General features: G+C 53.0%; 1 protein-coding gene across 1 annotated transcript in view; it reads right to left on the minus strand.

Moving 5' to 3' along the window:
- Window positions 1-6833: 6833 nt before the first annotated feature.
- TNFRSF1B (TNF receptor superfamily member 1B) overlaps window positions 6834-13586 on the minus strand; it is a 35401-nt gene continuing 28648 nt past the window's right edge. The window contains exon 10 of the mRNA XM_036255696.1: window positions 6834-9574. Within this exon, the coding sequence (XP_036111589.1) occupies window positions 9294-9574 (281 nt within the window). The 3' untranslated portion in view covers window positions 6834-9293. The remainder of the gene's footprint in view (window positions 9575-13586) is intronic.

Here is a 13586-nt window from a genome sequence, read left to right on the forward strand (position 1 = left end):
TCTGAAGTGTAATCAAACTATCAGAATGTCAGCACTGGGTCCCTTCAAGAACTGAGGTTTGCATGCAAAAGCCCTGGACCCCACAGATGGAAAGCAGAAGGAAAGGAGCCCCTCAGAGCTGAAGAATCTCGGAGTCCAGCTCCTCCAGCACAGAAACACCTGGATGTACCAAGAGGAGTTTATTAAAAATGTAGATGCCGCCCAGCCGGTGTGGCTCAGTGGTTGAGCATTGACCTATGCACTAGGAGGTCACTGGTTCAATTCCCGGTCAGGACATATGCCCACATTGTGGGCCAAATCCCCAGTTGGGGGGCATGCAGAAGGCGGCCAATGTTCTCTCTCATCGATGTTTCTATCTCTCTCTCCTTCTCCTTCTCCCTCTCCCTTCCTGTCTCTCTAGAATCAATAAAGGGAAAAAAAGATTTTTAAATGTAGATGCCAGGGCACCATTCATTCAACCACTATTACTTAAAGTGTCTGTTCCCTCAGTTCCTTGTCAATCTAAACATACATTTACCACCCTGGCCCGTGTGGTTCGTTTGGGTGGTTGTCATTCCTTGCTCAGAAAGTGGCTGGCTGGATTCCCACTCAGGGAGCATGCCCGGGATTGTGGGCTCGATCCCCAGTAGGGGGTGTGCAGGAGGCAGCCAATGACGTTTCTCTCTCACATCGATGTTTCTACTTCTCCATCTCCCTTCCTGTCTCTCTCAAAATCAATTTTTAAAAAAACGTTTAAACAGCCCTGGCCGGTTTGGCTCAGCGGTTAGAGCATCCGCCTGCGGTCCGGAGAGACCCGGGTTCGGTTCCCGCTAAGGGCACATACCTCGGTTGCAGTTTGTCCCCGGCCCTGGTTGGTCGTGCGGGTGGCAGCCACTCGATGTGTCCCTTTCACATCGATGTTTCCCTCTCTCTCTGTTCCTCTCTCCCTCCCACTCTATCTGTACAAAAATGGAAAAATGTCCTTGGGTGAGGATAAAAAACAAACAAAAACAAAAACGTTTAAACATACATTTACCATACCACAATCCCACCCCAAGGTATCTGTCTTCCCAAGAGAAATGAAAGGGCGCATGCACAGACTTATACACAAGTGTTCATAGCGCCTTTATTCATAATAGCCCAAAATGCGAAATAACCGACATATCCATCAACAGGAGAAAGGATAAATTGATTGCACCTTAGCTACATAGTGGAATACTACTCAGCAATGAAAAGGAACAAACTACTGACACAAGCATTGGTGTGAAAGGACCTTAAAAGTATTAGTTTTGTGGAAAAGGAAAAGCCAGACCGCAAAACCACATACTGTGATGATTCCATTTCTATAATTTCTAGAAGAGAACAAACTAGAATGGCACAAGCTGATCAGTGCTGGCCAGGGTGGGTGGGAGTGGGAAGAGATTGCCTGGGGAAGGGCATGAGGGAACTTTTGGGGATGATGGAACTGGTCTAGATTTGGACTGTTGTGGTCACAAGCCTGTTTACAGTTGTCGAAATTCTTTGCAGTGTGCACTTAAAATTGGTGAATTGTATTTTCTGTAAATTATTCCTCAATGAAGCTGATGTTTTACAAATCCCTGCCTTCATAGGGCTCGCACAGCAGCAGGGGAGGAGAGACAGGCAATGAGCAAAGTCAGGGTAAAATAGCAAGTGAAGCAGATGGTTCGAGATGCTAAAGAGAAAAGCAGCGCCAGGAAGCAAGAGCGGAAGGAGGGGTGTCTGGTTTCAGGTGGGTGGCCAGGGGATGCCTCCATGAGAAGTCCTGGCCCCCAGGGCTAAGTCAGTGAGTCTGCAGGAAGCTCCAGATCCCCAGGTGATGGGCTTGGGAATACAGAGCTGATCCGAAGCCCTCAATGTACAGAAGGGGAAACTGAGGACAGGAAAGGGGCAGGGACTTACTCAAGAGAGACCCTGGGACAATCCAGGTCTCTGCTACAAGCCTGACGCTTTCTCCAGTACAGCCTCAGCCCCTCCTGCCCGGGGCTGTCTGTCTCCAGCTATTAGAGCAGAAGACACCTGTTGTGGGAGAAGCAGGAGGCAGAGATGCTGCTTCAAATGCGGGCCTGGCTGAGGGGACGGGGTGTGTTGGTCACAGGAAAGGTCCTCCCCTTGTCCCCACCCATGCAGTGGCCCCTGAAGCCGCAAGCTGCAGACACAACAGGTGAGGGGCTGCAGGAGATGGGGTTCATTTCTTCCTTTTTTTTTTTTATGTTTTCATTGATTTTCTTTTTTTTCAAGAGAGAAAGGGAGAAAGAGATAGAAGCATCAGTGTGAGAGAGACACATCGATCGGCTGCCTCCTGCACACCCTCTACTAGGAATCAAGTCCACAACCCGGGCATGTGCCCTGACCAGGAATCGAACTGGGACCTCTCAGTCCATGGGACGACACTCAATCCACTGAGCCACACCCAGTGGGCTGGGGGTCATTTTAATCACCACCCACACTAGACCCTGAGATTGATGTTGACACAGGAGGAGCAAGGTTTCCAGGACAGGCAGATATGAGGGTCCCTGCTAGGTACTCCCCTCCTCCCTACCTCCTACCAGGCCACTCCCCACCTGGTCTAGTGTATATCAGCCTCCAGAATCATCTAGATCAGAGGGGCTACAGACTGGCCACCAAAGCTGCTGCAGAAATGCTTCTTTTGGCCCACACAATGCTTTAAAATAAATTAAATTATTTAGAACACTTTAAAAATTGGAGTTTAGCCCTGGCCGGTTTGGCTCAACGGTTAGAGCGTCGGCCTGTGGACCAGAGAGTCCTGGGTTCGGTTCCCGCTAAGGGCACGTACCTCAGTTGCAGTTTGTCCCCGGCCCTGGTTGGGTCATGCCGCTGGCAACCACTTGATGTGTCCCTTTCACATCGATGTTTCTCTCTCTCTCTCTCTCTCTCTCTCTCTCTCTCCCCCCCTCCCTCCCTCCCTCCCTCCCACTCTATCTGAACAAAAAATGGAAAAATGTGCTCGGGTGAGGACAAAAATAATAATAATAAAAATAAAAGTTGGAGTTTACATGTGAAATATCTGTATTTGGAGCTTCTCTAAGAAAAAATAGAAGATTTGGAAACTGTGGAACTTCCCCACCTCCTATACTCACATTCATCATTCATTCATTCACCGTTTATTGAGCACCTACTATATGCCTGGCACTGTTCTAACCAATTGGGACCACATCATCGAGCAAAATAATAAAGCTCTGTCCTATTGGAGCTTATGTTCTCTCAAGAGGAACAGACAGCAAGCAATAAATGTAACAGACATGTAAATTATACAATTTTTTCAGTGATAAGTACTATAAAACCCAATGGGGGAGGCGAGGATCTCAGAGGAAGGGGAATTGTTATTTTTATTATGAATTAATTTAATCAGATCTTGAAGGCATTGAACTTTCTAGAGCAGTGCTATCCAATAAAAATGCAATTTAGCTCAGTGGATTGAGCGTCGTCCCATGGACTGAGAGGTCCTGGTTCAATTCCTGGTCAGGACACACACCCAGGTTTTGGGCTCAACCCCAAGTGGGGGAAGTGCAAGAGGCAGTAGATCGATGTATCTCTCTCACAATAATGTTTCTATCTCCCTCTCCCTCTCTTTCTCTAAAGAATAAAATCAATGAAAACATATTTAAATATACATAATGTAAACCACATGTATAATTCTAAGCAGCCACAGTAAAAAGAGTGACCAAAAAAAAAAAAAAACCAAACCGGAAATTAACAATAATGTTTTATTTAACCAAATAATCTCCAAATATTCTTTTTAACATGTAGTCAACATAAAAATTATTTTTATATGTCTTGTGAAAATACAGACAGCCCGGGTAGGGGTCGAACTGTCACCCTGCAGGGGGAAAGGGACAAAGGACGGACCACAGCTCAGAAGCCAGCCTCTCCTCTTACAGAGATTCTGAGCTCCAGAGAAGAGCAGCTGCTGCCCCCAGCTCCCAGCAGGCCGCTGGTTTAGGTGTGCCCCAAGCAGCCCACCTGGCTTTCAGGGTGCTGCCCTGCGAGCTGGTTTCTGAATACGAGCTCCTGACAGTGGAGAAGTCCCCTGTGACTGGCCTGTGACGTTCCATGGAGCTGGTTACTGAGTCTCCCACGGCAGACACACTGTTCATCCTACCTGACTCAGATGAGGCTCAAACCCAGTCGGCCCTGCCCAGTGGAGTCCTCCTCTGCCAAGCAGGGATAATGGGTGCCTCACCTATCTCCTGGGGCAATTAGCTCCAGACCTTCTCAGATCCTGGCTCAGACCCTTCCCATCAATGAAACTCTCCATAGCGACCCTCTCCCACCTCCTATCCTATCCTACCCCCAGGGCCCGCCCACTCTTCCCCAAGGCCACTCAAAGACCAGGTCCTCAGAAAAGCCTTCATCAGCTTACCTTGCAAACTAGTAGCACCCCCACCCTTCTCTGTCCCCTTACCTTGCTTTATGTTTCTTCTTAGGATTTACCACCTCCTGCATAGCCTGCAGGTTTTTGTTTTTGTTTGTTTCTTTTTATCCTCACCCGAGGATATTTTTCCATTTTTTGCACAGCTAGAGTGGGAGGGAGAGAGTGGAAGGGAGAGAGAGAGAGAAACATCGACGTGAAGGGACACATCGAGTGGCTGCCACCCGCACGACCAACCAGGGCCGGGGACAAACTGCAACCGAAGTACGTGCCCTTAGCGGGAACCGAACCCGGGTCTCTCCGGACCGCAGGCCGACGCTCTAACCGCTGAGCCAAACTGGCCAGGGCTGTTTTTGTTTTTTTAATTTTTTTCTCTATTGATTTTTAGAGAGAGGAAGGGAAAGGGAGAGAGAGATAGAAACATCGATGAGAGAGAACATCAATTGGCTGCCTCCTGCATGCCCCCCACTGGGGATTTGGCCCACAACGTGCGCATGTGCCCTGACTGGGAATCGAACCAGCGACCTCCTGGTGCTTGGTCGATGCTCAACCACTGAGCCACACTGGCCGGGCCTACAGGTATTTTTTTACATAGCCCTTCTTAGCGTGTCAGCCCCGGCAGCAACCTGGTCTGTCCTGGACCCTGTTGCAACCCCAGCACCCCCACACACAATAAATAACAACTAATATTTATTGAGCACTTACTATGTGCCAGGCACAGTTCTGAGCATTTTACAGATGGTAACTCGTAATCCCTTCCTCTGAGAGAGGTACTACTTTAACCTCATTTTACAGAGGAGAGTGAGACACAGAGCTGTTCATTAACCTGCCTGAGGCCACACAGACAGGAAGTGGTAGAGCCAGGATCCCCCCTGGGCAGGTGAAATATAAGAGCCCAAAACTCCTGACTAGTGCTAGTCCATCCACACCTGTGCTCCATAACAATGAATGAATGAATGAAAACTACATAAAGAGGAATCAAAAAGTTGCTCCCTCCCCACCCCAGCTGGCCTTGCCTTAGAGAATCCACTTGCTCCTGGATGGTTAAAGAAAAGAGCCAGGGGGAACTGCGCTGGGCCCATTTTGACTGGTAACCCCAACAGACAAATGGCTGCCTTCAGTTGCTTCAAACTGACCCCTATGGTGATTTATACAAGCACACCTCGTTCCCTTGTGCTTCTGGAGGTGGCATTTTTTTATACGTTGAAATCAAGATCCTCCACCAGCAAAAAGATGACGACTTGCTTTACTGCCCTGGTCTGGAACCAAACCTGCAATACCTCTGAGGTACGCCCATGACAAGAAACGTACGTGTGGTCTTCTTTCTCTGCTCCTGACTCACAGCTCCTAAAACCTTTGCAATTTCCTAAGTGATAAGAGCACTGTGAGCATCTTTCGTTCCAATATTTGTTCTGTGCCCTCCTGCTCTGAAATAGCTCCAAGAGCCATAGAGGTGAAACCAGTGTCTGTTATTCGTATCCTACCCCTTTCCACCACACCTGAGTTGATGTTCATGGGCGACTTTTGGAAGCCCCTGAGGCTAGGGGCTGGTTGCCAAGGAAACTGATCATGTGATTCAAGAGTTGGAACTTTCAGCCCACCACCCCCTAGACTGGCTCAAGTTTGAATCCATCACCAACGGCCAATGCTGTAATCAACCGTGCCTATGTAATGAAGCCTCAAAACAACCCCCAAAAGGATGGGGTTCTGAGAGCTCCCAGGTTACTGAATACTGGGAGGGTGGTGCACCCAGAGAGAACATGGACCTTCCGGCCCCTTCCCACAAAGATGCCCATGCATCTTTTCCCTCTGGCTGTACCTGAGTCTGGGTTGTATCCTTTGTAGTAAACTGGTACCTAGTGAGTAAACTGTTCTCCTGAGTTCCGGGAGCCACTCCAGCATGTTAATCAACGGGTTGTGGGACCTGATTTATAGATGAGGGCGCAGCACAGGTGCAGCCTGGACATATGACTGGTCTCTGGAGTGGGGGCGGTCTTGTAGGACTGAGCCCACAGCCTGTGGGATCTGACCGTCTCTAGGTAGACAGCGTGGGAATTGAATTGCTTGGTGTTGGAGGGGGGCACATTTGGTGATTAGAAGTGTCGGAGGTAGAAGATTGAGAGACACAGGAAGAGTTTCCCTTTCTGGCCCCTCACACTGACCCGCCTGCTATTGCCCAGGTGTCTAGAGGGGAAACCGTGCCGGGGACTGTTGGGGCAGGAAAGGGAGTGGGGGCAGCAGAGCACAACAGGGGGTGGTTCGGGGTAGAAGCCACTGGAAGGGGTGTGGGGAGGAAATACACCCGGCCTTGTCTCCTCCCATCCCCCAGTGTCCTTCTGGTGCCTGCCTGAGGGCAAGCCCTGCTGGAAGCCCCAGGGCAGGGTCTGGGCATGTGGTCTGCAGAGAGCAGCCTCCCGGGGCGCAGCGCTGGGGGGACAGAGGACCTAGGCCAGTGTGTGCAGAACAACCGGCACATCGCTGGTCTTTGCTTTCACTCCGCCCTTCCCTTGCCAGCCCTCAATGTAGCCAACGCAAGGGCGCTTCAGGAGGGACCACGCCACCTGCTGGTAGAGGCCATAAGACCCTCTGTCCCCCCAGCACCTGGAGACCTCTTTCCAAAAGACAGATCTGGCAGCATCTGTCCACTGGTCCCAACTTCTCAGCGAGTCCCTGTCCCCGCTGCTCACCTCAGCAGGAAGCCCTTTGGATGGGGCTGCTCTCTGTCCCTCTCAGCGCCCTGCCAGGCCCTGGTCTGAGGGACTGTTGGGCTCCTCCCTCCGTTCTGCAGGCCTCTGCTCCATGTCATCTGTCCAGTCCCTCCCCTGACCTCCTGATCCAGAAGGCCCTCCAGGTCCGCTACATTTTCTTCATCACCATCCACTGCTCTCTCTTCCCACCCACTTGGAGGAGCTGCTGTATCCCAGTGCCCAGAGCAGTGCCTGATGTGAACCACACAGCATGGACCGGTCCCTTCGTCGAATACTGTGAGCTGGCAGGATGTATTCATGGGACTTAAAGCCACAAAGCTGAATGGGACCAGCCGGTGGAGAAGAGGCACAAGGACCCAGATGAGGAGGAACCGATGAAAGAGGCAGGAGCCCCTGGGGGCAGGAGAGCCAGGTCAGGCGTGAAACAAATGGAAGGTTTATTTATAAGCAGGAATACTGTTCAGTACACAGTGCAAACTCTCATTGTCTTGGGATCAACACAAGCCAGGGAACCGAGGCTATAGAAAGGGTCTCCGTTAAAAACTTTTTTTTTTCTTTATTATTTTAGAGAGAGAGGAAGAGGGAGACAGAACATCGATGAGACAGAACATTGACTGGCTGCCTCCTGCATGCCCCACACTGGGGATTTGGCCCACAACCTGGGCCAAAGGGTCTCCTTTTCAATCATAGTTTCCCAGCTCTGCTGGGGTGATGGTGAGGAGGCCTGAGGGCCTCCCGGAACTGTCCACCAGGGGGCAGACCTGCTCCATGGCCATGCAGGGTCCAGGCAGTAAGCACATCTTGATTCCAGGATGGAAGCCTCTCTTGTCTCCATGGTAATGGCTGGACTCTCCTACCCTCTAAAGTTCAGTCTCAAAGTTCAAGTCCAGTGGAATTTTTCAACAAAGGATCCAAGTACCATAGACCCAAATGGCTTCCCCAGGAGCCCCAGTCCCCTTCCTTCCAGAATCCGGTGAGGTCACAATTGTCCACCCTCTGCAGCCTGTAGACAAGTGTGTTTGGGGGGAGTGGGCTGACTCTTTCATAGGTAAGAACCCCTTGGCAAAACTTGGCTTTAGCTGCTTCGGGAGGGCCGTTTAGCCAGACATCAGCTACACAGACCCACGGCACAGGACAGACAGACAGACACAGACTGGCTCTCAGCATCTCACATCCACTAGGGATGGCAACAGGCACAGTACTAAAGTGGCCCCGAGGACCCCCTGGGGCCTGGGACTCCAGGAACAGTGCGGGCAGGTTGGGGGAAACAGGAGCACCCCTTGGGAGTCAAAAGAGGAAGGTCCAGGCTGAGGTAGGAGACATGGCTGCAGGAACCGGGGCATGTCCAGGTCCTGAGATTCCCTGATAGAAGGCGTGGCCTTGGAGCCCCACCCCACACGGTGAGGGAGGGAGGGAGGGAGGCTGGCACTCTGGGCAAACTGGAGTGAAGGTCAAAGGCAGAGAAGGCAAACTCTTGAGATTCTGGCTTTGTTGTGCTGTTGGCCTGTGTGTGTGTGTGTGTGTGTGTATGTGTGTGTGTGAGACACACATATTAAAATTAGATTTTGTGAGAGGTCTGCCATCTCTCCCAGGCAGGGCACTCATCCAGGCTGCCTGCCCGGGCCCCCTGAGTGTGCGATTGTCACACCAGGTACAGGAGGTGGAGCTAGCAGGAAAGGGTTTGGAGGTGGTGCTTCTCAAGGGTCGTTAGCTAACCTAGGGGACCCCTGCCCCTACACGGTTGCCACCCCACCCTGCACAGAACCACCTGACTGCTGACAGCCCCTTCCCCTCTGGGACCATCCTGCAGTCTCAGTATTCAGTACCCCTTCTCCATGGATGACTCACACAGTACCCCTCCTCCCCCACGGCCCCTCTGGATGCTGGGGCCCCGCAGGGAGCCAGAGCCATACAGCCCAAGGATGAAAACAAGGGCTTCCACAGGACTGGTGAGGGGGCAACCCAGAGGAGCAGGGCCCACCAGGCTGCCCAGCACGTCCAGCCAGCCTTCCGAGAAGGACGCACACCACACCCCTCCCTGTTGCCTCCCTCTGCCTGCAGGGAAAAGAAAGGCCCAGGCTGTGGAAGCCACTAAAGGAATTTGGCCTAGAAAGAGCCACAGGGCTGGGGGGTGGGGGCCGAGAAGGTCCAGAGGTCAGCCCAGCTCGGCCGTGACTTGGCCCACGCCAGGCTGGTTAACTGGGCTTCATCCCAGCGTCGGGCACACCAAGGTTCAGGGGCTTCTCCTCTGAGCTCTGCAGCAGAGTCTCTGGGGCCGCTGGCTGGGGCTGGAAAGAGCACTCCTCCTTGGAGAAGGGGAACTGCTCGTCCTTCGGGGAGTCTGAGGGGCTGGAGTCCGGGTTCCCCGCCGTGGAGCTGGCCTGGGAGGGGCACTGCGCGCCGTGGTCAGAGCTGCTGCAAACGTTCACGATACAGGTGACGTTGACTTGGGTCCCGTGGCCACCAGAGGAGGACTCTGCAGAAGAGAGAGGGCGGTCGGTCGGGGGTCTCGCAGTGGGGATGTCATCACAGCCCAAGAGGCAGGTTTTTGGTGGTTGTTTTTGAATCCTCACCCAAGGGTATTTTTCCACTCATTTTCAGACGGGGGATGGGGGGGAGAGAGAGAGAAAGAGAGAGAGAGAGAAAGAGAGAGACATCGACATGAGAGAGACACATCGACTGGTTGCCTCCCGCAGGGCCCCGAACAGGGCCAGGGACAAACTGCAACCGAGGTACGTGCCCTTGACTGGCATCGAACCTGCGACTCTCTGGTCCATGGGCTGATGCTCTAACCACTGAGAAAAACGGGCAGGGCAAGAGGCAGGTTTTGACATGTGGGGGGAAAGCACTTGGCCAGGAGCCAAGAGTCCTGGTTCTAGCCCAGCTCTGCTGTTAACCTTGGACAAGTCACAAACTCCATGCGCCGGTTTCCTCGTCTGTAAATCAGAATACCCAGCCCAACTGACCCACAGATGGGACGAGCAATGACATAAAGCGGGTGAAGGTGCTCCAAGGAAAAACACCTCCCACAAAACATCAAAACAGTGACGGGGGCAGGAAGTGCACATTACAGACAATGGGTCAAGATGAGTCACCTTCCAGTCCTGGCCTATCAGACGCCCTGGCCACACCAACTATGAAAAGCCAACAACACTGTCATTGGCTCCTTATGTCTAGGCCAACGGTTCTTAACCTGTGGGTCACGACCCCTTTGGGGGTCAAACAACCCCTTCACAGGGGTCGCCTAAGACCATCAGAAACACATTATTTCCCATGGTGATTCATAACAGTAGTAAAATTACAGTTATGAAGTAGCAATGAAAATAATTTTGTGGTTGGGGAACTGTATTAAAGGGTTGCAGCATTAGGAAGGTTGAGAGCCACTGGGCTAGGCCAAAGGGTCAACATCATACATCTGGGGTTCCAGAATGGGGAGAGGTGGTAGTTTGTCATCGTCTCTGAGGCCAGGATGTCTGGAGCTTTGCAGCCTGGCAATCCTGGGTTCGAATCCCTGCTCTGCCCCCATGAACTTGGCCAAGTCACTTAACCTACTGGCCTTTGGTTTTCTCAGCTGTAAAATGGGTATAATGACCCTGTCCAACTCCTTGCGAGCAATGACAACTGTCTTGTTCATTGCCCTTCCTGAAAACGTGGGACACTCAATGAACACTGGCCCCATAGCGCCAACCACCTATTCTGTACCTCAACCTGATCCCACCCCCATCTTCCACCCAACCTGCTCCTGCCCTTCCCATCTTCAGCTCACAGAGCCAGCGTCCACTCCGCTGCTCAGGCCCAAAGCTTCGAACCCATCATGCTCTCACACCCGTTTCCAATCCATCAGCAATTCCTGCCTGGTCCACCGTCAAAACACACCTTCCAGTTCACCGCCTCCTGCTGCCTACCGCCCAGCAAACCTCCACCTGCTCCGACCTGGATCAGTGTGAAGGGCCTCTACCGGTCTTCCAGCTTCCGGCCCAGCCCTCTGCGACCACTCTCCCCGGCAGCCACAGCCGGCCTCTTAACACCTGGGAGACCACGTCCTTGGCTGGTCCAAACACCGCAGTCCTCACCACGGCCCACGGCCCTGCAGAACCGGCGCCTGCCCTCTCCCATCCCATCTCCTGCTGCTCTGAGATCCCGGCTGGGCTCCCTCCAGCCGCCCTCACTTCCGGCAGCGTCTCGAGCCGTCCAAGCCCGGAGCTGTTGCATGTGCTGCTCTCTCCGTCTGGAAAGCTCTTCCCTATTTCCATGGTGCACTCCTCCTTTTCACTCAGGCCTCAGCTCAGAGGCCCCTTCCTCCGGGAAGCCTCCCTGACTTTCCACTTTAAAGGCATTCACCTCTTGCCCAGCAGGTGTTGCTCAGTGGTTGAGCGCTGACCCATGCACCAAGAGGTACCGGTTCGATTCCTGATCAGGGCACATGCCCAGGTTGTGGGCCTGATCCCCAGCAGGGGGGCATGCAGGAGGGGCCAATCAATGTTCTCTCTCATCAATGTTTCCAGCTCTCCCTCTCATTTCTCTCTCTCTCTCTCTTATATCAATAAAGAAAAAAAAATTTTTTTTTAAAAGACATTCACCTCCTGTCCCCTCCATCACTCCCTGTGTCCCTCCTTCTGCTGTGATCTCCAGGGCTCTGGTTCAACCCACTAGACAGTCAGTTTCTTGGGGTGCTCATTTGTGTTCCCCCACCAGGCCCTGGGCCCAGGAGGACGGGACCATTCCCTACCATGTCCATGTCCCTAGTGACTATAACAGACACATGTTGAATGAATAAAAACCAGCTCACAGATGTTTCATTCTTTGGTGGTCATGGTTTTTAAGTAAATTTGCTGCTGACATTTACAATTCAGGAATTTGCATTTTAAAAACTGGGATTTGTGGCTTCCCTTGGGAGCCAGGTGGGGGAGACCTGGCCACGGAGGGCCCGCATACCTGAATGCAGCTGGCAGGACGGGCTTCAGGGCACAGGTTCCCCCCACCTTCCCACCCACCTGGGCACGTGAGTTTCCCAACTAGACAGTGAGGGACCGGATGATGGACAGGCCAGGGGGTGAACTTAAGGGGCCGGGCACCCCTCAAAGTGACAGCTGCTGCCTTGGGGACCTGCCGAGAATGCAAATGCGAAAGGGCGTGGTCTCAGCGTGCGGGGAGGGCTGGCTGGCGACTTTGCAGTCCTCTGCCCCGCCCAGCTTCCCCGCTACGGCAGATCTGAGACGGCAGATCTGAGACGTCAGAGCCGGTGAGCTCCTCTCTCAGGACAACCCGAAATAGGCCAGGGGGAGGGGGGGAGGGCTGAAATCACAGGGTCAGAAGGAAATTTCCACCCTGAGTCTCCACGGCACCCAAATGTCACCCAAAGTCACCATGGCCTTTGCACACTGCGAATGAGACACTGCGGGGGCGAGCAGGGGACCACAGTGGGGCACAGCCCGGGGTTTACCCTTCCCACAGTGGTGAGAGGTGCTGGTGTGGGAGGGACGGGGGACAGCAGACGCCAGGCAGGCAGGAGGAGAAGGACAGAGAAGGGGCAGAGGGTAGAAAGGGTGGGTAGACATGGCCCGGGGTCCCACTGGGGACAAGGAGGAAGCCACACCAGGACGGCAGTGGAAGAGTTATCGCCAAGGATCAGAAAGAGGAATCCAAACGTTGGATGAAGACCAAGAGTTTACATTTGCAGCTCATTCATTCATTCATTCAACAAACGTTTAGGGCCACCTGCTGCGTTCCAGGCACTGACCCAATCCTCCCTCGGGGAGCTCCCAGGCTGGCGGGGGCACTAACAAGACAACACACGAAGAGGGTAGGCGACGAAGGAGAAGCATAAGTGGGGTACCTCACCGATGTGGGCAGCCCAGACAGGAAGCAACCCCGGAGTCGGGTGACAGTAGGAAAGGGTGTGGCAGCCCTGCCGAGGAGGTGCCATGGCTCCTCTCTGGGTGGGGAAACTGAGGCTCCGCGGGGTAAAGGAGCCTGCTCGGATTCTCGCAGCAGCAGAGCAGATGGGAGGGCATCCAGGAATAACCTGAGTGGGCTGCCGCTCTTTGGGCGAGTGGGAGAGAAGCAGGCACGCAGACCAAACACACCCAAGGAGGTGCCCGGCTTTCCGGGGGACCCCTGGAGGGGTGCCCTTCATGTGGGCAGTGGGGATGCCCACCAGGGTGACACCTGTCACAGACCAAATGTAGATGCAAAAAGGGGGCAGGGGTTTCTCTAATCCCCACACCCCATCCTGGAGCCTCAGGCCCAAAGGAACTGGCAACAAGCCACAGGAGGGGGCCCCGCCCACGTCACTTATTCACACAGCTTTAGCTTTTCGCCCCAGGGCTCCACAGCCCCAGAGCCGGGGTGACTCCTGGCCCTTCCTTGACTGGCTGTGTGCCCTTGAACAGCTGCTTAACCTCTCTGGGCCTCACTTTCCTTGTCTATAAAATAGAATCAATATTAATATAATAATATGTAATTATAAACAATGATATATAATATGA

The sequence above is a fragment of the Molossus molossus genome, unplaced genomic scaffold, assembly GCF_014108415.1.
Source record: "Molossus molossus isolate mMolMol1 unplaced genomic scaffold, mMolMol1.p scaffold_m16_p_12, whole genome shotgun sequence".
Taxonomy (NCBI): domain Eukaryota; kingdom Metazoa; phylum Chordata; class Mammalia; order Chiroptera; family Molossidae; genus Molossus; species Molossus molossus.